At 36.4% G+C, this 27,844-nt stretch overlaps 1 protein-coding gene across 11 annotated transcripts; it reads right to left on the bottom strand.

The window, feature by feature from the left end:
• Positions 1-65: 65 nt before the first annotated feature.
• ZBBX (zinc finger B-box domain containing) lies at positions 66-27,844 on the bottom strand. Of its 11 annotated transcripts, none has more exons than XM_068692410.1 (21): positions 27,635-27,844; positions 22,183-22,316; positions 21,658-21,749; positions 20,461-20,543; positions 19,529-19,642; positions 17,636-17,729; positions 15,335-15,383; positions 15,083-15,192; positions 10,296-10,463; positions 9,623-9,797; positions 8,334-8,454; positions 7,695-7,831; positions 7,355-7,470; positions 6,958-7,064; positions 5,797-5,966; positions 4,972-5,219; positions 4,042-4,201; positions 3,337-3,492; positions 1,384-1,620; positions 895-1,033; positions 66-284 (listed from the first exon to the last, which is right to left on the bottom strand). In XM_068692410.1, the coding sequence occupies exons 4-21, from the start codon at positions 20,526-20,528 to the stop codon at positions 209-211; spliced, it is 2,445 nt and encodes an 814-aa protein (XP_068548511.1). In that variant the 5' UTR covers positions 20,529-20,543; positions 21,658-21,749; positions 22,183-22,316; positions 27,635-27,844; the 3' UTR covers positions 66-208. The 11 variants fall into 11 exon arrangements, with proteins under 11 accessions (XP_068548511.1, XP_068548509.1, XP_068548512.1 ...); XM_068692408.1 differs by having other exon boundaries at positions 20,461-20,548; XM_068692411.1 differs by lacking the exon at positions 22,183-22,316 and having other exon boundaries at positions 21,658-21,746.

The raw sequence follows: 27,844 nt of genomic DNA on the forward strand, positions 1-27,844 counted from the left end.
TACAAGACTCAAGTTTTCTATTATTCTGTTACTTGGTTATACCAGGAAAAAGAGTCAAAACCAAGTGATTTTTAACATTTTTTTTATTCACAGGTTTACAAAATAATCTTTAATAAATAATATCAGCAGCATTCAAGATACCTCTCTGTCTGCTTCTTGATTTCATATGATATGCAAAGATAAAAATTACATTAAATTCTTTGCATGTTCACTGTAACGCAAGAACCTGTCGTTTATCCTCTAGAATTTCTTCCTTATCATCCATTTGGCCTTCATCATAGCCCCTTAAAAGAAATACACAACAATGATTATTAGCAGCTCAAATTCCTCAAGCTACTCTAGCTAAAGCAATTCAGACATGTTCACATACACAGAAATAAAAGGCAGAAAAATAGTTTTTACTGTATACATACAAGTATGCAAGTATACATAACTGCAAGCTACTATATTCATTATATCCCCCTCAGCTTTTATCACATATATTTTCACATCTTAAACAAGAAGGCAAAAGAACACTGTCACTATTAGGCCTAGGTACAGAAAGCCCACATCCTAAGATGAGTAAATTAGGAGCTTCTTTTCAGGGAAAAAAAAAAAAAAAAAAAAAAAAAGTTAGTGACCTAATTTTTCAGAATTTTCAGAAATTCCCAAATTTATAATTTAGGGTCTCAACAACAAAATATATCACTTTACTCTAAATTTGAGAGTACTGACTTAAAACACCAGGATACAAAATACCAGGATACAAAATAGGTCATGCTAACATTTGTAAACAGGATAAAAAATAAAATCGGAAAGTTAAGACTTTATTTCAGTACTGGCAATATGTTTGTTTAATATGCATATTAAGCATTTTACAGTATCATAAAAACATACTTGGGGAGTTTAACTTACCCAGGCATATCATCTCTGTTCTGGTCTTTTAGTTCCAAGTTTTTATGGAAATCTGTAACGTTTCCACATATCTTCCTCAAGCATCTGCTAGAAGAGGTTACATCTTCAGAAGTTAAGCTGTAAAGTTTTTCTTGTGAACCTGAAATATTTTCAATTATTTCAGTAAAAAATATAAACAAAAAATTCAGTAAACAAAAAGTTCAGGATACTTGTTTGAAAGAAATCCATGCTCTGAAAGAGTACCTATCATATTCTGTAGATTTCTCCAACAAAATTGAGGAAAGTAGAAAAAAAAAAAAAAGGAAAGCTGCATGACACAGTTTGCTTCTACTAAATTAAGGGTAGGCTGAAGTATGATCAAAAAGAAATAAATCAATCTTCAATTACATACGTCCCAATATCAGTTAGATCTAATAATAACAAAATAAATGGCTACTTGTTTTCATTACAAGAATAAAAGGGGAAAAAAAAGGCAATATTGCCACTTACTTGCATAACTTTGTAATTCTTTTTCCAGAGTAAGTAGGGCTTCTTGGTCAGCAATATATTTCCAATGATCCTCATCTTGCTTAGTTACATCAATGCACTCATGCTTTGGTATCTCACCATCAACTCTAAACATTTGCATAGGTGAACTCTTTGGTCTTGGCTGAATATTTTTTGGACAACTTCTAGTCAGCTTATGCTGTAGCATATCTGCCGAATGAGGTCTTTTGGACTCATTCCCTGAAATCACACAAAGTCACAACTTCTAACAAAGTGGTATATAAATGTCATTTTACCCAAAATACAAATGTACAGATGAAGTTATAAAAATCACCTAAAATCAAAATAATCACCACAGAGCTTCTACCAAGAGCTTCACCAAGCTTCTAATTTTATTTATATATCTAAATAACCAGATCAGAAGTCCACACAAGACAAAACATTGAGCAAAAAATTTGCTGCAATCTTCTTGCAAAAGAAAACTTTACTCCAATCACTTTTTAAATTCTTAAATTATTTTAACAGGTATTTTAAAAACCTCAAAATGGAAAAAAAAAAGGCATAATTTTCCTCTCATATTTAAAACAATATTTCATAATAACATTCATAAAAGCTCAAAGATTTAGACATGCAGATTGTCACGAAAAAAGAGAACTTCTGTTATGATAGGTGTTACAAGCGTGCCTTGTGCAACTGGTGGTTATGTTGTCAATGTATTAGCAACCACATTTGACATTGCATTTAATTTTGTAATATTATCAATGCTTACATAAAACAGTAGTTTTAATGAGTGAAAATATGATTTATATAATCAGAAGAAAGGCAAGAACAGTTATGAACAGCCAGTACAGACAAATCTCAAACTGTGCTTCTTTCTAGCTGGAACAAATCAGACTGATATTTCCGTGACTGTTCATATTCTGCTCATTTAAAGCACTGCGAGACTGTGAAGAACATTTATAAAAGAAAAACGTTATAAAAGTATTGGTTAATGTCTTCCTATTAGCAGCTGAATCCATCATGGTGATTTAAATATCTGCCAAAACTCCAGAACGCCTGCAATATTAATAGTTTGTTGTTTTTCTGCTTCTATTCACCATATGGAACAAAAAGTCACCTGTTAGTTCCACATCTCTAAACATAAAAACAGGGGGATACATTCTCTCTCTTTTTTTTTCCCCTCTATGTGTTACTATCAATCCCCTAATGGAGTTTTTTGAGAAATGTTTTCTGAGTATTATGATGAATTAATGATGAATTTTTGATAGTTAAATCTTTGGTACAAAGGTTTCTTTTACAAAGGCTGAATTCCTATGTAAGTGTCAATTATAAGTTTTCAAATGATTTCATCATAAATTCTGTAAAACTTCACACACTTTGCACTACATTCAGGAGGGGGAGACCACAACAGACATTGTTGTATGTAATGAAGAGGAATACACAAGCTCTATCAAACACAAGTTATAGGCATGTCTCCTGTTGAATAATACAACTGAAGAAAGCAAATCTTGAAATATTTGTTTTCATCTCTGGGAAACAGCAGTTTGATTACCAGGCCTGACCACAGCCATATCTGCTTAATGGTGGTGCATTATGGGGAGTCACACACTGCGCACTGACAGTCGCATGCTGTTTTACAGATTTCAACTTAATGTTGTTTTCTCTGAAATAACGTAAGATTCTGTGCTGTCAGATTCTGCCTTATCAGTTGTTGCCATTCAAAAGACTAATTAAAAATTGAAAGATTCCAAAAATATTTGTTATACATAAATATTACAATCCTAACAGAGAAGAAGCCAGTGCTATGACTCCCATCTCACAGGCATGAGCACCTAAACTGAGTAGATCACTAAACTATATTCTTTGCTTAAAATAAACAAGCTAACAAACATCCTTAAAAATAAGTATCAGGAAAAATAACCTGTTAAAGTAGGGTCTCATATTTATTATCCTTACCTGAGTATGATCTGCACACTACCATCAGGGGAGAAATTCTATTTTGAGTCTCAAGACCACTTGAAGATCTGTTCAATTGACTTTCTATGACACCTTGAACTACAGAGTCATCAGCACATTCACTTAAACTCCTGTCAGCAACCCACTTCTTATGTCCTGAAATAAGAAGTATTAGAGGAAAATCTTTGTTGATTTTGTGTTTACACATATTTACTGTTACTACATTTTCTGAATTTAATTTCTGTGATTTAAAGAAGTCATGCATCAAGTTTTCTGCACATAATATAATCAAGCATATAACAATAATAATTTTTAAATTCAAGTGATATACTAAATCAAATTAATACTCATGTTTGCCAATCATGTCACGTGTTGTTTCATATACCATTAGAAGCAATAGCATTAACAATGCCTTTTGGTGATGTATATTATGCACAAGGAAAAGCAGAAATTTCCAGAAATACTGGAACCAAATTTCCAGGTGATACAGAGAAGGATACACATGTATGGCTCTAAATTAATGTGATTTAATAGTGGTAGTGAATTTGTTTCATCTTTTCACACCACCAGTTGTGTATGCTGGCATAATTGTTACTCCAAAGTGACTTCTAAAAGTAAGCTGGATTCAAGCTACATAAAGTGAGGGGTGTCTTACAGTGGCAGTGATAAATAAGTATTGTGTTTGAGGATTTCATATGCCATTACCTGGAAATGGGATACTCCTTTTCATTGCGCTTGAGTCAGCAGGCAGTGAAGAACTTGCTTCCAGCGTTACTTGTTTAGGGTTTACGCCTACAACAAAGAAACCTTCAAGTCCCCGATACTGTGGAGAAGCAGATTTCTGTATTTTGGATACATCCTGTAACTTGAATAAAACACAAACAGATTAGAAACAGGAAAATGCTTCATAAATTGCCCTGGAAAATTTATATTCATAAAATGCTCATTTTATAAAACTTAGAATGATTCTCATAGCCTAGTGTAATGGATATTCAAAAGGCTGGTGGCTTTACATGATACAATGCTTTCAAATCCTATAAGCTTCCATTGCTAACTTTGCAAGAGTCTGAGCCTCTTCTTCTGTTGACTGACTGTGGACATTAGAAGTGGCTCTTTGATTGTTAACAAATATCTTTGTAAACATCAGCTAAAGCAATACAGTGACTCTAAATCTAATGTTCCAACTTTCTCCAGACTTTTTTTCTTTCCACTTTTTTTTTTTTTTTTTTTTTTTTAACTGAAAGAACATTTTGAATATTTTAGATTAGGTAAGTGTATCAACCTTGATACTAACATGGGAAGGGCTATTTTATCTTCTCAGATAAGCTCTTTAAAAAAGAAAAAAAAAAAAGTATCAACAGAAGACTGACAACACAAAGCAGAAGGTATGAAAGCCTCCATCCCCTTAGATGAAATATGGAAGCAATAACAATCCTCTGAAGAAAACTACTGTTGGTTGCTTTGAGGGATTTTCTGGAGGAAGATGGGAAATAGAGGTAGAGTATTTTGTGGTAACTATACATCTATCACTGTCTCTCAACCAATTCAGCAACAGGGTATGTTCCTCATGATAACCTGGGAAAGTAGATTAAGCTACAGTTTATATATCTTTAATTGCTAAGCATAACATTTTACCGCTGAGGACGTTGTAATTACAGGCATAACCAAACTCTGGCTGTTGCAGCCACCATCCAGTTCTTGTGAATCTTTATCATTTTTCTGCAATTGTATCTCAAAGAGATAATTGTTGCTCATTAGTTCACTAGGGTCAGAGGTCTTCTCAGGTAGTTTACAGGAGCTGAGTGATCTTCCCGCAGTCTTTAGTTCGATAGTGTCCTTTTGTTCTGCATTTCTTTCAAGAACACTGCAGACAACCATTTTTTCTACAAGAGTAAAAACAAAATTGTGCCTTTTTTTTTTCTTAAATGGAAACTGCTATGAATTACAATCTGCAAGTCTACTATATTTTATGAGATTAGAATACGAAACCTCCATTCAAGCTTTATATTTTAATTTTCATAGGGCTTTCATTATGGCATAAAATAAAAAGAACAGTTAATATTCATCAGCTTCCTGACTGATATCCTGAGATGCTAACATACCCAGACCAGTCTTACCAGCTAGCAGGACCTGTTCCATATCTAATGCATGTGTTCCCATACATCACTGTTCATGAAAAGAGTAAATCTTGATAATACTCTTAACATACTTCCAACTAGTCCATGATAATACATTTCACAGTTACCATTATAGTCTAGGTAGAGTCAACACAAAAACTCCAATAATGGCAATTTTGAAATATTTCTTTAAAAATTGTAATAATGGTTTGAAATACATTTTATTAGACTGTGAATAATTCTACATACTGCTTTGCTTTGTCTATACAAGACATAGCCATTTTACTTTTTATCCTGTGACAAAATAGTAATTTATATAATAAAAACAGTTTTCAAAATTTACCATGCAAAATTTCTTCAGAAGAAACAGGATATCTGTCAAGAGGAAGATGCAAAAGATACGGAGTGTCAGCTGTGGCAGTTAAATGACACGATGACTTTCTCATCGTGCCCACAGTTTCTTCTGGCAAAAAGTCTAGTAGTGTGTTGTTCTGACTTGCAACTGCTGGAAAACTTTGAAACAGACGAAGCAGGAAAGATCAGAAGAGCAAAAGAAAATATAGCACATCTTATCATGAATATATTGTGGCATGCCAGAAGAATCACACATATCATTTAAAATGACAGTCAATATTAGGGCTCTAAGTTTCATCAGGATTTACAAAATTAGTTATATGAATATCAGCACATAATACTGACATGTTACATATTTGTCTGCATGTAGTCCCTGCTCCTACTTAGTTAAGAGCATACAGAAGAGTAATTTTACCTTTAATTCCAAACATATGAAGGAATATATCTTAGACGGTTTAACAGGAAGGAATATATCTTAGATGGTTTAACATTTGGAGTGATCAAGCAAATAAAATAAAGAAATTTCAAAGTGATATATCTCCAGTTACAGACAGTTAATAGTATAGTCATCATATCATTAGGTCACTCAAATGACAAGAAAACTAAGCGAGAGTAGATTTAAATTGGATAATAGGAAGCAAATATTTACTATGAGGGAGGTGAGGCACTGGAATAGGTTGCCCAGAGAAGCTGTAGATGTCCCATCCCTAGAAGTATTCAAGGCCAGGCTGGATGGGGCTTTGGGCAGCCAAAATCTAGAGGAAGGTGTCCCTGCCCATGGCAGGGGATTGGAACTGGATTGGATTTAAAGTCCCTCCAATCCAACCAGTCTGTGATTCTATGAAATGGTAGAAAGAACAACTTTCAAGGACAACAAACAGCATTCAGACAGTATCTTGGAAGAAATGTAAAGGAAGGGAAAGTAGTAACTGACAGTGTCATGACTCTGCCAAAGACTATGTCTTGTGACGAGGATGAGCAGACATATATTTTAACGGTGCTTTAAAACAATTTATAATCAAGGATTCTCCCCATTCATATGAAGTATGATTGTCTGCAAAGAAAAGAACCTGCTATTTAGGAATATAACTAAATCAGAAGTTAGGATTACTTCCTTTTCTGTTCCAAATAATCTCTGTATTTCTCATACCTTTCAAACTCTTCAAGTGGTTCAGTTTTTCTTTGGTTATTCATTTCTATAGCCCCAGCTTCCGTCACCAAAAAGTTACATGATTCTTCCAAGTTCGTGCAATAAGACTAAGTTATAAAAATATATATTCAGCAATTGATTATGATTACAAAAAGGAATATGAACTCAAGTGATTAAAAGTGTATAGATTTTTTTTTGTATAATTACTATACATTCAGAGTCCACGGACACAACAAGAGAAAACTATTGTAAAAGGGAACAGGTATGTATAGATAGATATATATTTTATTTAGAAATTATTTAACTGTTGTTAATTTAAGTTTGTAATAGATCACTACTTGAACAAACCATTTAAGATCACTCTGAAGATTCATGAAGTTCTTGACTACATACTTACATCATCAAGAAATTCAATTTTCAGAGTGGGCTCTGCACTTTCAGGAACAGTTTCAGGAACAGTTTTAGGTACCAGCTCTCTAAATACAGATGTCCAATATCTCTTCACCTCTTCAACTATGAAATATAATTAATTTGATGCATTTTTTATTTTTTCTCACCTATGATACACTTATAAAAAGGCAAAACTTTTATTTTTCTACTTTCTTCTTTATTGTTACTCTTTTTTTTAAAGGCAGAAAGGGCTTAAGTAACTGTTCAGAAATCATACTCAAAAAAAAAAATTCCCCCCAAAATATTTAATAGTTAGTTTCAATTAAAAAAAAAAAAAACTATTATACCTGTTAAATCATTGACATCATCATCATCATCATCTCCTTTTTCACCTCCTCCAATCACAGCCTGATGTGGCACTGTCTGTGTTTGCATAGGCCTTAAATCTTTAATGCAAATACCAGATATTTCATCAACAGCAGCTCTAAAAAAAAAATGAAAAGAAAAAAAAAAAAAAAAACATTAAAAAAAAAAGTCTTTTTATGTCATTAAAGAAAATCCACACTATTTACTGCATCGGTATTTACCACTGCTAAAAAGCAGCAACTCCTAATTTCCGTGCAATGACCTCACACCTCAGGGACTAACAAAGTAACTCGTCTATATTTATGGAAGTATCATGAAGATCTTCCTTCTTTTTCTCTATAAAACTCCTGTAGCAAAAACAGACTTCCAAATATCATTATTGCTCTTCAAATTCTACAACACACTGATAGCAGAGAGAATCTCTCCAAGTATTCCCTCTGCTGTAATTCTGATACACGAAGTCATCAACTCTGGCTATAGTTAATACTTTTTAAGATCAAGTACTTTGTCACCTTAATTAACTCTTGGTAATATAGCTAATATTAAAAAGTTTCAATGCAATTTTGTTAATGCTATAAAGCGTTTCTGACCTTCACCAGCACCAGCAATTTCTACAATACCTTCTGTATTTCTTAAGCAAGAGTTTCTCCATGTAGCTCAGGCCACCCTCCTTGAATTGAATTTGGAAACGTTCTTTCACACTAGTCAGATTGGTCTGTACCTCACAAATTCCAACAGACTCTAGTAGAATTATTAAAAAAAAAAAGTTCAAATTTATAAACTTGCTATTTAGATACATTATTTTTGAATGAATGTCACATTAGTAGCTTATGCCTAGCTAAGTCTTTGCATAATTCTAAAATTTAAAGTGTCAGGATAATTCTAGTAGACAAAAAGAAACAGGGAGTTTGGAGTCACATAAATAATTTGCAAACTTGTTTGGATTTACTGGATTCAGCTGGAAAGAATTCACAGACTGTCAGAATCTGCAGAAAATAAGGTCTTCGCTTAGATTTAGATAGGACTGCATATCTAAAGGTTACCCAGCTTCTCCTTTTACGACTAAAAGGTCAGTAAATAAATTTCAAGACACACATAAATATTCTACAGATAAGCAGCAACATATGCAAGCATTCCTTGCACCTAATGATATATAACAGATTTCTCATTGCACCTGTAAATCCTTTGACATATACGATTGCCTTTAATTCACAGAAATCTACTTTCTAGATGCATGAGATCTTAAAAAACATATTTACACAATATATTTAGCAGTAGCACTAGCCAGTAAAACCTCATTCCTTGCAACTTCGCATATAAAGGGAGACTACTACAAACTGGGGAAAGCCAAAACAGTGCAGGGGGGAACAACAGTATTGTGTATTTTTGTACAAAAATCTAAGAATGATGACAATGAATGAAGACGAATGAAGACAATTTGCACAAATCCAATCAGACAAGAGTTATTTTGTATTTTTCCATGAATACTTGAAGTGATTGCATCTTTTCACTGGAACAAAGAAATATTAGGAGCCTGTGGAATGTAAACAGAAAATATACTTTGATACAACATACAAAGTCCCAAGCCACGCACGTTCTTTGTCTTAGTTAAAAACTTGGACTTTATGGTTTGGCATTACCATTCACATTAAATTCTTAAATGAGAAAAAAATGCTATAGAAAAGTATAGACACAGATTGAACAATCCGGCTAAGGTAACAGTTAATTACAAAAATTCTAATAAAACAACAACATGTACATTATATATATCTATAAAAAAAAAAAAAAAAAGAAAAAACATTTACTACTCTAACAGAACACCTATCTTCACTAGCTGCTAACTAGCTGCTAACTCATCAAAATGGCCACTCAAGTTTTTAATGTGCAATTAAAATAGAAAAATTCAAACCTGATAGGACCTTGCCAGCATGCTGTTCTTTTCTGTGATCACAACTACCATTTCTCCATTGAATCAAAGCTTCCTGAAAAGACTTTGCAGATTCCTCCTCATTAAATGTACCATTTAGTAATAACCCTTTGTCCTGATCGTCAAGGCCTGTCCAGGCTGATTCCGAGAAGAGTTCCTAAATCAGTTCCACAACATAATTAATACAGCACTTCTAATGATCCTCTCCCCAGTTACATAACAGCACCAACATTTTTATTATTAGCTATGGAAATGGAGCACCCTGTTTTCTGCCCTTAGTTTAGCTACCCTGGTAAACAGAGTCACTGTTTCAAGTGATCTTGCTCATGACTGAATTGCAATGTTCTATCAAGAGCAAAAAAAGCAAAACAAACAAGCAAACAAACAAACAAACAAAAAAAAAAAACTAGTATAAGCACATAAAAATATATATTTAAATACTTTTAGTAGGCAGAAAGCAGTAGTTACAGGTAGCCTACATCCTATGTATAGGATAGATATTATGCGCAGAGACATAAACAGAGGTTAACAGACTGAGCAAGTCTGATAGCCTGATCCCTCATTTGGTACAATGTGAGAAACCTAAGACCACTCTGTTTAAGATGTCAAAAATGTTAACAATATTTTTATTTTTTGTTTCTGAACTGTGTACTACCTCAGCACTGCTTACTGACACTGGCAAAGATGAAAATCTGTTTGAAGTGACCTGATGTTTGCAGTTTACTTTCTTCTCCTCATGATTAATTTTAGATTCATTCAGATTTACTTGGTTGGTGAAGTGATGGACAACTTCCAATTTTCCAAAATGCATATTGGCTTCTGTCTGTTGATAGAACATTACAAAACCTTTAATTTAATATAAATATAATCCAACTTTCCACCAAACAGCAAAACAGAAGGTAGCAAGAGAACTGCATATTGAAAACAGAATGATGGCAATGCAAACACATACTAATTTTAATAATCCCAGTGCAAAAACATGAACAAAAGTCAATAATCTGAATACTCCACTGGGTATGACACAGGACAAACCAACTGGAATATCAGTTCACACTTAAAAATCCAGGAAAGTCCTAGGAAGAACTAGATAACTGACTAAAAATTGCTACAGATCAAGAGTTTTGCTCCACTGGAACTTCACTGATGTGCAACCTATCGTAGAACAAACAAAAAAAAAATTACTGTTAAAATGTAATATGAAGACTTTGATTACCAACTCTTGAATGATTATCAAGCAGTAGTAAAAATTATTTTATGTCAATCCTTTCTACACACAGAGAAAGGCCAAAAGGGAAGATAATTTGTCTATAAAGTCAAAGTAAAGCATAGCACATACTCTTACCACCAAAACACATGAGCAGAAGAGGTACAGTCAGAACGTTTAATCTTTAAGAGTCAAAGATGTCAAGCAGTCATTGCAAAACTAGAATTTACTCACATCTTCTCATTTCCACCTACTCTACACTATAATCGACCCAGCAACTTTGCAATTGCTGGTTACGCATTAAATGGTACTTGTGACATACCAGCGAGCATGCCAGGACACTAACTGCTTCAAATAGCTGTTACTTTTTTCCTTTTGCTGTCTTCCTCTGTTTCTTATACTGCACTGCTGGATGAATAAGTTTCAATGGTTACTGTATGAACATGCATGTTTTGTCATGTTCCTTAATCATGATTGTTTTTTCACCAACATGTTGCTAAAACACATAAAGATGACAAACATATACTAAAGGAGAAACAATTAAATTTGTCTCTGTAATTGCCATTCTCTTTGTCTCATTCTGTTTTCTAATGCACATGCATCCAAAAGTACACAGCTAAAGATTGTGTTGATTTCTTTTTCACCACATGAAGAAAATAATCTTAGACTACAGTAGAATTCAGAAGTCACATTTGAAGGAAATAGTTTTTTTGACGTAGCTTTATGCAACTACTCTTCTTGAGAATGAACAGTTGCATTATGTATGGTTCTTTTTGGTACTCTAGCACACAGTATGTAGTAATTGATCAATGTTTGTAAGACTTAGCTTGCTGCATTATTTGTTTAAACAACATGGCATTTTTATTCACATACTGCTCAATTGCTTCCAAAAAGAAGCTAGATTTTGCAATTTGCAAGAATTGCAAAGCTGATTTCAGAGAATCTTTACAAAGCTTATTTGTTTTGGCCTCATGTTAAACTGCCCAGCAGCTGAAGTCAGATGCTAATTTTCTCCCAGTATGATGCCAAACCAACACAGGTATCAAATACACTGATTTCCAAAGCAGCAGTAGTAAGGGGACAAGAAAGAGAGGCAGCAGCATAAGTTTTTTTTAGAAAACACGACTCTAGATTCTCACTAGACTGACTGCCTTTAAATTTTCTGCTGTGTAATTTCTCTAAAAACATCCAATACTCCTCAATTATACAGCTAAAATTCTAGATTAATAATTGCAGAATCTCACTTGGACTGCAATAATCTTTCTCCCTACGAAAAACTGAATTATAGCTACTGTTTTCTATTCTAAATGCAAAAAAGCACTTTTTGCATCTCTGCAAAATTGCAGTGTTGTTTTGTTAGCTCCCTTTATTAATAGAAACAATTACTAATTAGTTTCAGAGTAGGATTGGAAAGAAGAGGGAAGAAGACAAGTAAAAGGGGAAAAAAAAAATCAAGACAATTAAGGTGAAACTCTCCTCACACAGATGAAGTGCTCACAGCACTCTATGACTCTCATTTTAAATCCTTGTATTCTTCCATCAAACTGCTGCATGACCTTTAATCCCCACAAATAAACTTCCAACATCTCAATTCAGTTTGTTTACCACTAAAAAATGAGATAAATAGCATTTCCTTTTAAAAAAAGCATCTAAAAAAGAATGCATTACAAATGTCAAGATATATCATTGTTATCTTACTACTGCTACCACACAGTTCTCAGTTCTAGGTTCAAAAGACCTGCTACAGTAGATTAAAAAAAAATAATAATAATAATCCTAAAGAGCCTGCCTTTAAGTATGTGTGGTGAAATATTTTTATAACTCAGTATAACATGTCATGCCAAAAATATTATTTATTGCTGGCATTTCTATACTCAGTAGATGTTGTAACCTTCTGTAACTGCCTTAAATTCCACATGAATTTTTTGTACCAAATGATGTCATCTTTCTTCTGAAATACTATAAGCAAGTATCCTTTTGACAGGGATGTATTTATCAGACCAACAACTTTTATAATTTTCTGCATTAGTGAAAGAACTACCTCTCTAGGAAGAAGGAATAAAACAATCAATTTTTAAAGGAATAACAGGACACTATATTGAGTGATTATTGAAAAGCAAAATTTGTCTTTGTGAAAACCTCATATTGTAGAACAGAAAGAGTTAAATTGGCTTGCACTCTGTCATGCCCCTACCAACATTTTCTCTATTTTTGTTAGCTTTTATTCTCGCAGTAAGGTAACCTTGATTCCTTCTAATCACAATTTTTAACTGTAAAAGTTACTAGTGGATAAGAAACTCACATTCAATGGTGTCAAAGTAATGCCTTTGTAACCTAAGATGTGATAAAACACCACCTTGCTATCCACCCGCTTTGTCTTCAAAGCCAGTGGTAGCACAGGAGACCTCCTGGGATCATGAGCTGAGCGCTCTGAAGCACAGCTCCAGGTGAATTTAGGGAGGCAGGGAAAAGCAAGCAGTAGTTTCACTCATCCCAGAAGCAAGGATGGGACAATTTCAAATATTTCTGAGGTGAAAGAGCTGCTGCCTCAGACACACACACACAGAAACACACTCAGGCAATCAGGGCGGGCCAGGCCGGGGCCTGCCCGGCGGCGGCAGCACCGTGGAGCCGCAGCGGCCCCTGGCGGCCCGGCCCGGCCCCGCCGCCCCTGAGGGAGCCCCGAGGGGCTGGGGGCAGCCGGAGCCGCCCGGCTCCCCACACCCGGCCGCTGAAGGGAGGGGGAAAGGGGAAGGGGAAGGGGAAGCAGTCAAAGAATCCAAGGGAGCAAAACGCAGGTGGCTTTGGTCCGCAGGGATCTTGACGGGGATTTCAAATCCACACGTGTTTTTTTCCAAAAGGAGGCAGAAAAAAAAAAAAGGTCTTTTCCTTTTGAGAACTAGCAGCTCCAAGTGTTCTAATTTGCCATAAAAGTGATTCAAATATATTGTAGCATGTATTACATGAAGAAAAAAAAAAAAAAAAAAAAGTACTACATTCTTTAAAAGAAAGTGTCATTTCCTCATTCAACAATAGATCTACTCTCTTTCCACAAACTACTTCAGAAATTGAATAATTGAATAGTAAGGGGCTATCATATTTTGGAGGCTAGGCTTTCTATGTACACTTGCTAAGAGGCAAACTCTCTTTATTAAATAAAAATCACCTCATACTCGATAATGCTAATTTCCACTGTAACATAGCCAGAAAATACCAACTCAGAAAGCAGGCAGAATTAACCGCTTGCCCTGGTGCTTATCAAAGTATTTAAAATTACAGAGTGTGCACAGACTATTCAATTTGCCCTATTTGCCTGCAACCCTACAGCTTATTTTAAACACATGGTGTGGTCTTAGTCTTCTTCAGCTACATTCACATGCTGAGTCAATTAAAAAAAATACAACTTAAAGAAACTCCCTGTTAAAGAACAGATAACGGTTATTTATCTGTTTCTTTGTCATTCATGAGATCAGGATGTAAAACCTTCCTTTACCTCATGTGAACTAAGTAGTTATCACTGAGCAATCATAAAATTAACATGGATATAATCATATAGAACATACCAAAATATTTTGACATATAAGTGAAAAAAAAATTTACTGTAACTTCAATTCCAGCAAGGTAAGGTTATATTAAATAAAGTATGATCAAAATAGTTTCAAACATTTTAACTATATTTTTCCTCTTTTTAAATTGCTGTGCATCTAATAGTTGAATTTGGCACCTCAAATGGACCTTCTAAAAGAATTAGAGAATCCTTTTAACGACTTGCTTGTCCCAGCAGCTGAACAAAAGGCAAAAATAAAGTATAAAAATCTTGCATTAGCCTTAGCTTTTCTGGTGAAAAGTTCAGACCAGTGTTCCCTGACATTATAATTTCAAAGTGGCAACACTGTCATTAAAATAATTCCTTTTAATAAAAGGGCAGGAGGCAACTAATACAACTTCCATTAACTACCATAATACAAGCACAATGTACAAAAAAGCTAGCACACGCAACACTAACATAACATTTAGACTTGCCCTTGTGTTTTAGGTGTATATGTACATATTTTCATGAAGGAGCCTGAAAGTGAATCCCACATCAGATGACTTGTCTCTGTAGACTACATACAGTTTACAGCTTAGAAAAATCCAAGATAAATCATTTTGCTATACATTATAAGTACGTCTAGATACTACTACACAGCTATTATGTATACTCTGTAGCAGCAGAATATAGTGTGTAATTTACTTACCAGCAGCCTGCTCTTAGTTTCACATTGTCCACATGCTAGCTCCTTCACTTCAGATTTCTCATGAGCTACAGAATTTGACATTCCATGCTTAAATGGTTCTTTCACTGGCTCTGGAAAAAAAAAATATATATATGATAAAAACAAAAATTATTCCAATCTCTGATTTCCTCCTTATTATTTAATTGCAGCAACCTTCCAGAATCAAACACTATCAGAATTTTGTGAGTTTTAATTTAACAAAGATGCCTTTACCTTTCGTCTGTTCTTTCAGTATTTGCAACTTCACTTTTCCTGAAGAAACCTATATGAAAAAATATTTATGTATGTTTATATAAACATTAAGGTATTAGAGTATGAATATTAAAAAGAAGCTTAAGGTGCTAATGAAAATGAATGCACATATAACTTATAAAATTAAAAAATTACTGTTTCTAGGAAAATAGCTAGGCATGTATTATTTACTAGGTACACAGCAAGTGTATTCCGCATGTACAGACCTGCAGAACTTTCGCAACCATAGTGACCTAACCTCAAAATTCAACCAGTGAAGTCATTTGCACAGACTGAAAATCTGTCCAGCCATCTGCACATATACCTACCTATAGACCTTGGGGGCCAGAAGGGAGGAATTAGATGGTTTTTATTCTGTTTCCCCTCATCATCCTTCCAAGATTTTGCACCCCAGTAACTGATCATTTTCAACATTTTTTTTCCTTGTTTTTTTCCCTCCACAGGGTCCACACTGCACCCTCAACCCTTTACCCCTGTGAATCTGCAGGCATTTTAATTTTGAAAGTTTTGCCTCTTCTCCTTTGCCAACACAGCTGAAATCCAAAGACTTTGAAGTAGTAACAGCTCTAAGCTACTTGTCTCAGAGAAGTGGAAGGAGAAAGAGGTGGGTTAAAGAAAACCCTTTCATTCCGATCCTCTCTCTTCTACTCAGAGGCAAGTAGGCAATTTTATTGAAATTGAGTGCGTTGGCTGAAAAAGACCTTCACACCAAACTGCTGCTGCTTCAAAAGACTTCAAATAGCAACTGTGATGGCTTAGTCTGAAGTTGTCATTGTCTGCTTTTCTTTTAAGACTTACACAGGCTTCATTTCAGCCAGTTTTGAATGGTCTCCCTTAATTAACAGCTCCCATTTCACCACAACATACATAGCATAGCTTCCAGAAAAAAAATCATAAAGCTCTCTTTTTATGTCCCATTCAGACCTATTGTGCCTCTTCAGACACATCAATGTCTGCTAAAGGAAATAGGAAGTATCTCTAAATTGAAGTAGTTTGGATTGGAAATCTCCTACAGATTTTTCACACTAATTCAGGGAATGAGTAAAAACCATCAGTTCTGTTATCATAATTGGTATTTTAACAGCATTCATGAACATCGTTTGATCGTGGATATACCTAATGCTTGCTTCCAGGATGTATAAAGCTTCAAGGACAAAAGCCTAAGCTATTAAAGTGATGATTTTATTTCACCACAGAAGGAAATATTGAGAGTAGGTTATTGCAGTTTGAAGTGATAACACTGTCTGAAAGGCTGCTTATAAATTTGACCAACTTTAACCACTTTCAGCTCAAGTTTCTTAAGACACATCTGCTTATCTGCTTAATATGTTTGGAGAGTTTCTGCAAAATTGCCTTAGCCATTTTAAAAAAGAAATAAGGAAATACCCTATTTTGTAAATATTAAAAAGCAAACGTCTTTCAATGGCTGACTAGAAAAGTTCTACACCCCTCTCCAGGGCCGAGCGAGGACCTCATAGAACAAGACTCCATAGACAAATTTAATCCACATTTCAAAATATCCGGTCGTTGTTGGCCCTTGTTGAAAAGAATGCTTCAGAGATCTGGTTAGCCTGCATTTGACCCATTAGCATCAGTCCTCAAGGGACAAATGTAGGAATCCTCCCGTGTACTATGGACCACATGACAAGTTGTGTTCCTCTTCTGTGCTTACTGAGAAGGAAGAAATGCAGAAGCATCTTAAGACATACAGAAGTGGAAAAAAAAAAAAAAAAAAAAGAGAGAACCACATTTCACTATGCCATTCATATGACAGTACTACTTTACACAGTGACTGAGGAAAAGAAAAAGATGTACCTGTAGTATTTTTAAATATGATGTGCCTTTCTCAGAGTTAATATCTGTGAAGATCGTAAACTTGTGCTCAAAACTTCACATGGAGTCTTTTATTACAGATTCACAATAGACACTAGACAAGGCCTAATTAATTTGAAAGACAAGCTCCCGATGACTTCCACCAGTACCAAATTAAACTCTTACAATAGCAAATAATCATTACTTCTACCAATTCAGTATCTATTACAATCAAAAAACAACAGATCACCAAACAGAACTTGATGTTCCTCCAGCTCAAAGGGAAACATAAGATTGGCATGGAAAAATAAACAGCTACAAATTCTACTCAGAATTGCTCAATCTTTTATTTTTACAGTATTTAAAATTACCATATTGTGTAGCATTAATTTTCTAAACCTTCTTTTGTTTAAAATAGCTTTATCTGCGAATATACTGATAGCCTATTACCTTATAATTTTTTTCTTTGCTTTGTGACAAAACTCGGGCTTGGATGGTCATTGGTCCTGCCTGTCCAGATTTCCAGTGATAAGCGCTTGATTTCCTATGAAGCAAGGCAAGAAAGAGTTTACTCATCATGTCTTCTGGAAACAAGAGAAGCATATACATTTTCTTCTGGGATTTTAAATAAGAACAGAGCATCACAAAAAACACTGGTTTATACGGTCACCAATTACCCATAACACAAGACCCTCCCTTCCACTGAATTTTAACTGATGAATAAACATGTAACAGAAGTGCATTTTAGATAAGTCTTCATTATCCCAATTTACCCTAGGGCATTCATCCAGCACAGCTGAAACACAACATCTTTTAACAAGCCATGCATACACACCTAAAATACAGATTTCAGGGAATGTCAGTTTAGATATTAACTACTATGACTAATGTGGAAGACAGTGGGGAAGAATTTAAGACTAAGGGAGGTGAGATGGTATTTTTCAGCTATAGCACACTGTTGCATAAAGGATGTTAGGACAGGTTCACTCACAAAGAGATTTATTAGCAGACTCCATAGCTGATGGCAGCCACCAACTCTAATAGTGAAGGTTACTTTGGGAATATATGACATATATTTATATATTTGTGTGTATATATATATATACACACACACATACATATATATAAATTTAAAAGGGAGATGAAAAAGGACGGGGAAAAAACTTTTTTGGGGGGCCACATGAGAAGAGCAGTACCAAGGTCCCCAGAGGAACTGGTCATGAGGGTGTTGATTATTTTCAGCCTGCTTTTTCCTACTGCTGTATACTTTTCATCATTCCCGTTTACAGTGCTATTTGCACTGTAGTATGCTAGTTGAGCACAAGTTCTGCACATTCATGGGGTTTTAAGCTTCAATGCAGATACACAATGCATAATATTTTTCAGGTATTTAAATGACTATAATCTACCTTGTTTTACATTGTGTTTGGTTTCTTGTAAAATAATAATAATAATAAAGCATACAAAACAAGAAGGCAAACTTATTGGAGGGGAATGAAACAATCTTCCCAGCTGTGGTGCAAATGCCAATGGTTCCTATCATTTGAAGTAAAAACACCATCAGGGTTTGCAGGTACAAGGCCAGGAGAACAATGTGGGGAAAAACAATGCCACACGCTATCTGGAAAACATTGCCTCAACAGCTCAATTAAAAGCTAACAGAGCTGCCAAAAGCAAGTCTTTAGAATTACCAAGACTAAGGCACTAATGTATCCAAGGCACTGCGCAACAGTAGGTGTGCCTCCAGGGTCAAAATACATCAGGAAGAAATACAAAGAAGCAGAAGCAGATGTTGCAGAGATTCACTAACATTTAGAGTGCGTCAGTAAAACGGCCAACGCTAAAAACTTCCACCCTAGCACTTGCATCATTACATTATGCTTACTTTCTGAGCCATGTTTTCCATCACACAGAAAACAGCTTTCCGAGAAGCTATACGGATGCATGCAAAACAGGATTAAAGCAATATTAAGAACAGGATCCTCTCCAGAAATGTCAAAAGACAGGAATAGTGCAAGAGCAACAACTTTTTGTATCCTTCTTTAAAACCAAGTTGACAAATCCAATGGCACATGGAAAAAAAGAAGAAAATAAAATAAATGAGGAAAAGGGATCTCTGCCTCTGAAGGAATATCCCTGTTGGGAATTTGTTAATTTACTTCTAAAAAAACAAAGTTTCTCATGGGAGTTTAAAAGTAGCAAGTCTATCACTGGAAAAGAAAGATTGGAGAGAGGAGACTGAATACCATTGTGAATTCTACACTTTGCAAAAGATCCTGTCTGGGAGGGATGCAAAGGCAGCATCACATTGGATTCCATTTTTTAAACAGAAATTTCACCTACTTTCTCTCTTCTTTTTCTCTGCTCATGTTGGATTGCAGTTGCTGTAATTTCTTCTCCATCTCTTTATTCTCCATTTCTAACTGCACCTTCTCCAACCGCAATTCTCGAACAGTTCTAGAAAAGTTAAAATGATCAAATATGCAATAGAAATTATGTGAAAGACAGTAAGATAGCTGAAAGAGTTTAAAGCAGCAAGATGAAAAAAATTGTTATTAAAGGGAGGTCACCTTTCTGACTGAAAACAACAATGGAAAATGAACTGCAGGTCAGGTGCAAAATCCTTGCACCCAAGAATACCTCCTCACAGAGCGGTTTTTACAGTTCAAATGGCACAGTCATCCTATTTGACAGACAAGCTAAGTTTCTGCCAAGTTGCATGCCCTCTCATGATATAGCCATGGGAACAGAAAGATTATACAGCAAAACCCACACTGCTATAAAGATATTTGTGGTTTGTTGGTGTTTGTTCTGTTTGTTTCTGGTTTGTTTGTTTGTTTTTTTTTTTGTTTGGTTTGGCTTTCACAGTGATAATGGCTCCTCCAATATAAACTTATAGTGCCAATGTAAAGTGATGTAATTGTGTCTGTATTCAGAAAGATTTGTTGCTTAATGATGATGAAATGAACTATCCCAGTGAATGCTTTATTAGTATTTCTTTATATATGTTAGCATACAAAGTCATAAGACCTGTACCTTACCCAGAAAGTAGACTAAAACCTAAGAAAGAAGAAAGGCTCAAGTGTAAAAGCATAGGGAAAATACCAGAAGTGAAACGTAAGTGAAGATTGTGAAGATTGCATGATCAATTTTATGTTTTAATGATAATTCTTTGTGCTCTTACACAAATAAGTTCTTCTACTTTAATGCTTCATTAAAACATATTGAAAATGCTGAAACAATATCTCTATCATATTCAGATAAAATGCACTTACTTTGCTTTTAATCTCACTGAGGTTCCACTTTTTGAACCTGGGAGTATTACAAAACCACTGCTGTTCATGATTCCCAGTACAATCTATTCTGAGAGAGAGAAAAAATTTGAATGATCTACGGTTAGCAACCTGTTGAAATAGGAATTTGATTGAAATTAAAATGGTAAAAATTTGTTACAAAGCAAAGAACTATTAATACACAGAAAGAGAGGAACAAAGAGTAGAAGCGGTTTATATGAAATTCAATAAAAACCTAAACCAACCCTAGATTAAATCTAACTGAAAGAAAAACTTTTTATTACATTTATGGTACCAGGGAAAATATTTACTTGTCTGTTTCTTTTGGGCAATTCCCTAAAGTTCAAAGAAAGCAGCTTAATATTAAACAAATTTCAGCTTTCTTGAACCAGACTCATAGAAAGCACAGAGAAGGAGAAAATAGTAACAATGGCTGCAAAACCATCTCATCTGATTTGGAATGACAAATGTCTTCAATCCTATACAAATTGATTCAAAATAGCATAATAACTTGCAGAGCAGACAGAGTTATTACCTACTCTCAAAATTTCAAGACAGTGATGTTTTAAAGATATTTTTTCCCCAAGGTTGTAAAATACTCTTCCAACGAGCAAATCTATACAGCAAAGAGTCCAAAACAAAACTTAATATCCATACCCTCCCTGCACTTGAATGTTTGCAGTATAACTAGTACAGGCTAAGTAGGCTGCTGGAAGAAACATGCCAACACTCAATTTCAAGCACAGTGCCAAAGTCCAGAGACTTCCAGCTGACAGGCCATTTGGAAACTGTTCTTCAACGGTTGGCTAACAGATTCCAGCTGAAAGCAAGACTTAAATGATGTGGAGAAGCTTAGTATTTGAAATACATCAAATGTATAACTGAGCTCAAGAGCAAAAGTTCAGCAGTATGTTCACGCCTAAACCTGAAAATGCCCATTAGTGGCCATGCTCACGACACCCCCATTCACGAAGCAAAATGCGCATCAATAGTGTATAACCTAGGTTTAAAGCATCTGGTGGAACCTAAACAATGATGTTTCAGCCCGGACAGAAATGTCAGATGTGCTCACAAAACGTTTCTTACTGTGCTGGAAAAAGCAAGCGCTTCCTTCTTCCCCATCTTCCCAATAACAATTATTCTTTTATTATACTGTAACATAAAATGAGATTCTGTTACCTTAGAACAGAAGGTTCTTCCAGTGTGCTAGTGGGACTAGTGTAGCTAGACAGGCAGGATAACGCTCTGGTTTTGATGTAGCCTGAAGACTACTGAAAAGTAAAAATGGAGGTAAATGACTGGGGCCAGCTTAACAAGCCCAAGGAGGGAAAGACTCATGTCATGAACATTATTTCCATAAACTTTAACATGTTCCATTGGAAGCAAACATTTAAAGAGGTAGCTTTCAAGTTTTGATAGTGTCAGACAGAAAACAATCCACAAAGTTTCAAGAATATTGTAATATTGGTTGAAATAAAAGCATGAAGTTATTGATAGCAGGTGTCACGGACAGACAGCAGGTGATCATAAACCTGAATTGTTCCAAGAAAATACATGAACTCATTTAACCATTATTAAATATTAGTCAATTGTAATAGCAAATGGAACCTTAATGTTCATGAGAACAGCTGTTAAACATTGAATGTTATGGTCTCAATGTAAGAGTCTGAAAGTTAAACATGCACCATTTGGGGAAACACACACCCTCTTAAGCTTGTAGGATGTCCTTAAGTACCCACGCGATGGGCTGTGAGGACTGCCAGAGAACTCCACTGAAAGCAAGTTAAGTACTTCTGTGGAAAACCCAAACTGTAACTCCTCATAAACCAAGCCAGTACCTGCAAACAAAGTTGTAATTCAGAAACAGATGAGAGTTCCCTTTTTCTGAGAGGTTGTTGTCTGCCTATGGATCCTTTCTCTTTCTAACACATAAAACATTTTTTTAGTGAGGCAGAGAGTAAAGCAACTCATCAATGCAGATAAATCAAGCAGTAAATATCACATCCTTTCTGCCTGCTCTCGTACACACTCCAGTACTCAAATTTCATCGTTCTAGCAGATTCCTCAGTACTGTTAATTGATATGCAGCACAACTGAAGAAAGCAAAAACTGGTGCTTCTGCTAAATGAAGTTTAAGTCTGCCAAGCTAAATGAACACAAACACCGTCTACCCTGTATCTCAGCTTAGCTCAAATTTCTTCCTAATCAAATGATAACTTCATAACTTAAAACAGCTAAAGATTACTGCAGTTTATTTCTAAATACATGAGTTTTACTAGAGCTGATGAAATTCCTACAGCTTTTTCATATCAATAAACCCATAAAATCCAAGAGGATTTTACATGCATACAGTATATGTTATAACTTGCATCTAATTATCATTCCCATGAACACGGATTTCATGCTAGACTGAGTCCTGGCCATTTACCAATAATTCAAATTTCACTATTCTTCATTTGTTTTGAAGAATTCTTAATGTAAGCAAGATATTGTCTAACATCACTCATCAGCCACCCATTTGAAGTTTATGTTGTCACACACTGGAAAGGTGTCACAGGGACTGAGAAGCGAACACCTGAGGTATATCTTCACCGTTTAAACAAAGAACTACGATTTCAACTTTATTCTAATTCCAAATACAGACCATGCTAACAGGATAGCCTCTCCATGCAGTCTTATCAACAAAAATGACCGAGGACATTTCGCGATAACCGCCTGCTCATCAGTGTCAGGGCCCTGTGGGGTCCCTGCAGAGCAGGGACAGCAGGAGTGCATGAGGGGATGGATGGAGGGCAGCACTTGCCTTGAGCAGCCTGGAGGCTCTGCCAGGCGAGGCTGTTACCCACCCCGTTACCGAAACAGCGGCCTTCTTTCTTTGCTCGTTTATTTCGCTACCGGTGGCTCTGGGGTTTGTTTGTCGTCCCACCTCCCGAAGCAAGGCAGCAGCAATCAGCCGCAGCCCTGACCCACGAGCAGGACGCCGGGCCCTGCTACGACACGGGCTGGGCTCCCCGGCCCCCAGCTTCCTTCCCACCGACCCCCGGCGGCCCGGCCCGGCCCGGTCCCGTCCCTTTCCCCGTCCCCGTCGCCGTTGCCCTGGCAGCGGGACGCGCGGAGGAGGAGAGTCCATTCGGCTGAAGGGGACTGCGGGGAGAGCCTACTGCCTGCAGGGGGGGGCAGGCGGGGCCGCGCTGAGGTGTCCGCCCCTCGGCAGACAGGGGCCGGGGAAGGGCTGTGGGGCCCTGGTCCTCTGCCATTCCCCATGGGGACGCGTTGGGTTTTAGATAAAGTCACACCCAGGGCCAGCGCTGTGAGCTGCCCCATTCGGCAGCCACCTGTGTGCAGGCTGCGCCATCCATCAGCCCTGCTGATATTTCCATGCAGGGCTCCAGAGTTGGAAACCCCAGCCGCTGAAGAGCAGGGCCCAGCCCTTGTGACACAGATCATAGAATTATAGAACAATTGCGGTTGGAAAAGACCTACAAGATCAGTTGGTCCAACCATCACCGTATCACCAATGTCACCCACTAAACCGTGTCCCTAAGCACTATGTCCAACCTTTCCTTGAATACCCCCAGGGACGGTAACTCTACCACCTCCCTGGGCAACCTGTTCCAACGCCTGACCACTGTTTTTGAGAATAAATGCTATAATTTCCAGCCTAGGTGCCTGGGCCTCTCAGCTTCCCACCCAGGTGGATTAAATTTGGCCCTCAGGGTCCTCTCACATCAAGTAAACCCAGTGTTGGCACACACATTGGCCACCAGGCCCAGGAGCCAAGAACAAGGCCCACCAAGAACCCAGAGCCACAATAATACTTTTACAGCACTTCTATCCGCCGACTTTCCAACTTTTCAGGACATATTTTCTTCACATTTTTTCCCCACAAGAAATGCAGAGGCTTCTATTCGGTAAAAACAGCAATACGTGGCAGGTGTTTTTTACACCGCTGAATGAGGTGATATTTCTATTAACTGCCTTCCTCCAAGCAGAAGTGGTAATTTTAGGTACCCTAAAAAGCTTGGCAGCACTGGGATTATCTCAAATTGTATCTGACACAGACTTTCCCTGGGGCAGGGATGCGTGGCTGTGCTGCGAAAGGAGGCCACATCCTCTTCACAACATCCATGCTGTTTCTGCCACAAGTGTTCCCATCTCATTTCAGCCATGATACCCTAGGCCCCTCATTTATGTTTGAATGTGGACTCTTCCATGTTTTCATTCAAAATTATTGTTCATTTAGAACTTCCTCTCTAGAAGAATCGATATACACTTCTTGCTGATTAGCTCCATACTATAAGCAGCTAAACCTAAATCAACCTAGAGCTTCTGAAAATTTTCATACAAGTTGTCCCATTAGCAGAACCCTGAGAACTATAGGGCTTGCTTGAGACATTTAACTTTTGGGGAAAGTTCTGTCTATGCACACACATCCCGTAGATCTGTGTAGCCCTAACATCACGTCTTGGATATTCCAGATCAGGAATTTATGTATCTGCCAGTAAGCAATAACCCCCAAACCATCCCCTCCAAGGATACCTAGAATATATGACAGGATAATCATGTTCTAATCAATCATGTCTTCCAGTTTATTTGCTTTGAGTCTAGCCCTTCCAATATTGGTGGCTAGACCATTATTTATAATGGATGCTCCTTTAGGGGAAAAAAAAAAAAAAACAGTCTTTACAGAAAAGCTGGCATTTCAGGGAGAAAAAAAAAAAAAAAAAACACTCTGTTTATGATCCAAGCCAAGCTTTAATAAGTGCAAACTACTATCTGTTTGAAATTTATGTACTCTGAGCTGTACTTCATCTGGAGAATTTGCATTTGTCCCATATGTAGTCAAGCTAGGAGGCACAAAATAAGTTACACAGTTTTTCTTGACTGTATAATCTGTCTGGCAGTAATTTTCCTTCATCATCTTGGTTACAGTACAGTTTTCAAGATTTTACTGTGACAGGCAATTTGTGTTGAGAGCCTGTGGAAACACATATGGATTTTTTGTTCTTGAGAAGGAATCATAGTTTGCATAATATGTGTAAATTTAAAAATATGTCCTAATGCTCTCTTCTCTGAAACAAATTTGGAGGTGTTTTCCATTTCATCAAGGATGTTTTGATGAAAAAGTACAAATAAATTGATATTCATTTTAATAAAATAATTTCAAACTATGCAAACTGTAACTAGTTTAGGCTCTGTTATGACTGCACAGAGCAGGTGTTTCCAGTGCAATATATATCGTTAGCAATAGCTGATGTGTATTCTGGACCATATTTGGAGCACATTTGTAGCATTTAAACACGTTCTGTCCTGTACGAAAATCCTAAGTAGCCACATAAATACGGTTCTTCATATCACATCTTCTATAATGATGTCTTTCAGTAGCCTGTACATGAGACCCTTAATGTTATTCTAGATGAATTATGTCTGAATCACTGTTACAAAGCTCAGGACTACTTTTAATTTCAAAGTTTCCACTCGGAAAAATGCAAAACTTTCAGTTTATATGTAAGATAACTTTCTGCAGAAAAATTGGCATTTGATTTCCAAAATTTAAGTGATTCATACTGACTTTGTGGGCTTTGGATCAAGTACTTTAGCTGGAAGAGTATCAAGAGCCTATTTTGTATGAGACTTGGACCATTAGATTTACATAGATGGGAGATGAAGTAATGCAGAATTTGATGCTGGCATTCTACACATCAACATATTTATAATTAGATTATTTACATTTCAGCCATTTTATGTGTCTTCCCCGGTGTTCAGTTCTATACTTTGTTTTACATAATTAGATCTGATTTTATGAAACATCATTTCATATTTTTGCATTCAACTTTCACAAATGCAGATCACATACAATAAAGGAGTGGATGCATAGTTTCTCTCAGAGTCACTTGTTTTGGAACTAAACATAAAGTTTATAAGGACAAAAAAAACAACTGAAATTCAACTAAAATCCATCTGGTGGAGTTGTGCTATAAGTTATAAACCTTCTCTGTTTCTTAAGGATCTGCCTGTTACCATTATCTGCCTTTGTACCCATACCGATTTTCTCAACAAGCAAAACCAGATTTGTTACCTTCATAGGTTTTGTCTATTCAATTCATATTAAAATATTGTGGAACATAATATTTTAAACTCTGTATTTAAAGACACAGTTAGAAAGAATACCTGAGCACAGAGGCAAAATAACCTTACCAACATTTCCATGCAGGGTTTAGTACCAACCCACATTCCTATTTTGATTTGCAATCCCTTAAATTTGTTTTGGTTTCAAACAAAATCAAATAACATTTATTCCTGTTGTGGAATAATTGGAAGCAGCTTTCACTAGATCATTACTGAGGAACTCTGAAACTGAAGTCATTTTTAAATGGATTTCCCCTGTAGTTTTAGGTAGGGTACATAGGACTTAGCACTCTCATTTCAGAGGCAGAAAGAGCTGGAAGACACATGGTAAATAAAGTAAGGAAGTCTGTTTGGTTCAGTACTGGACATCTTACACATTGCTAAAAACCAGTTATTTGGGCCTTCCAAGTCAGCTCTCTGCATCACATTGCCTGACCATATTTCCATACCATGAACAAGGCTCAACCCTTGAGACAGATGAATATTAAATGGTTTGTGGCCCTCAGGCTTGATTTGTCTGATTTTACTTCCACCCAGCCTCCTGCCGTTCTCGGAGGAGATGAGTCACTGCGTGCAGCTGCACGCCACTACGGAGAGGTGGGCTGCAGGGGGGAGCTGCCGGAGGAGGAGAGGAGGCTCCGCTCCAGGAAAAGTCCTCTCCTCTCCCACCTCTGTAGCACCATGTGCCTACAGCAGAGACTGATAAAAACATAGGACACACTGCCTTCTGTGAAGGCAAGGCCCCAGACCCAGAATCCCCCTGCTGTGCTGGGGAGCGATAAGTTAAGTTAATACTCAAAATGAAGAAAATATCCCTTTTTTCTTTTTTTTTCTTTTTTTTTCTTTTTTTTTTTTTTAAGATCCCTTTCCACAAGCATTCTGGTAGTTCAAATCCCAGTTTCATGAACCAAAAGCTAGTTTTAAAATCTCATATACCAATATTTGCAGGAAACGAACTTTAAATTTGCTCTGGAACAGCGTGGTCTCATGACCAGGCAAGAAATAGAAATAATTTTGTTTTATTTACCTGACCACGCACTTCTAATACACTTCCAATAAAAGCAGAGTATTTTCAGTCTTCAGAAGTAGACCAGGGTACTTATGAGTTGTGAATTACTTGTTCCACTTTGTCGTACAGCAAGAACCTTGTTTTTCCCCTTCCTCCACCACTGCACCATTTGGGGCTGCAGATAGATGCATGGAATGAAAGATGCCAACCAGCTGTGAAGCATATTAC

This window comes from Anas acuta, chromosome 9 (genome assembly GCF_963932015.1).
Source record: "Anas acuta chromosome 9, bAnaAcu1.1, whole genome shotgun sequence".
Lineage (NCBI taxonomy): Eukaryota > Metazoa > Chordata > Aves > Anseriformes > Anatidae > Anas > Anas acuta.

Excerpts from the sequence above, each read along its gene's own strand:
- ZBBX (XM_068692409.1), bottom strand. The coding sequence starts at position 20,528 with ATGAACAGCAGTGGTTTTGTAATACTCCCAGGTTCAAAAAGTGGAACC. Across the intron at positions 17,730-19,528 it reads AGAGAAAAAGAAGAGAGAAA|GAAATCAAGCGCTTATCACT; the intron begins GTAGGTGAAATT and ends CTTGCTTCATAG. Across the intron at positions 4,202-4,971 it reads TAATTACAACGTCCTCAGCG|TTACAGGATGTATCCAAAAT; the intron begins GTAAAATGTTAT and ends GTTTTATTCAAG.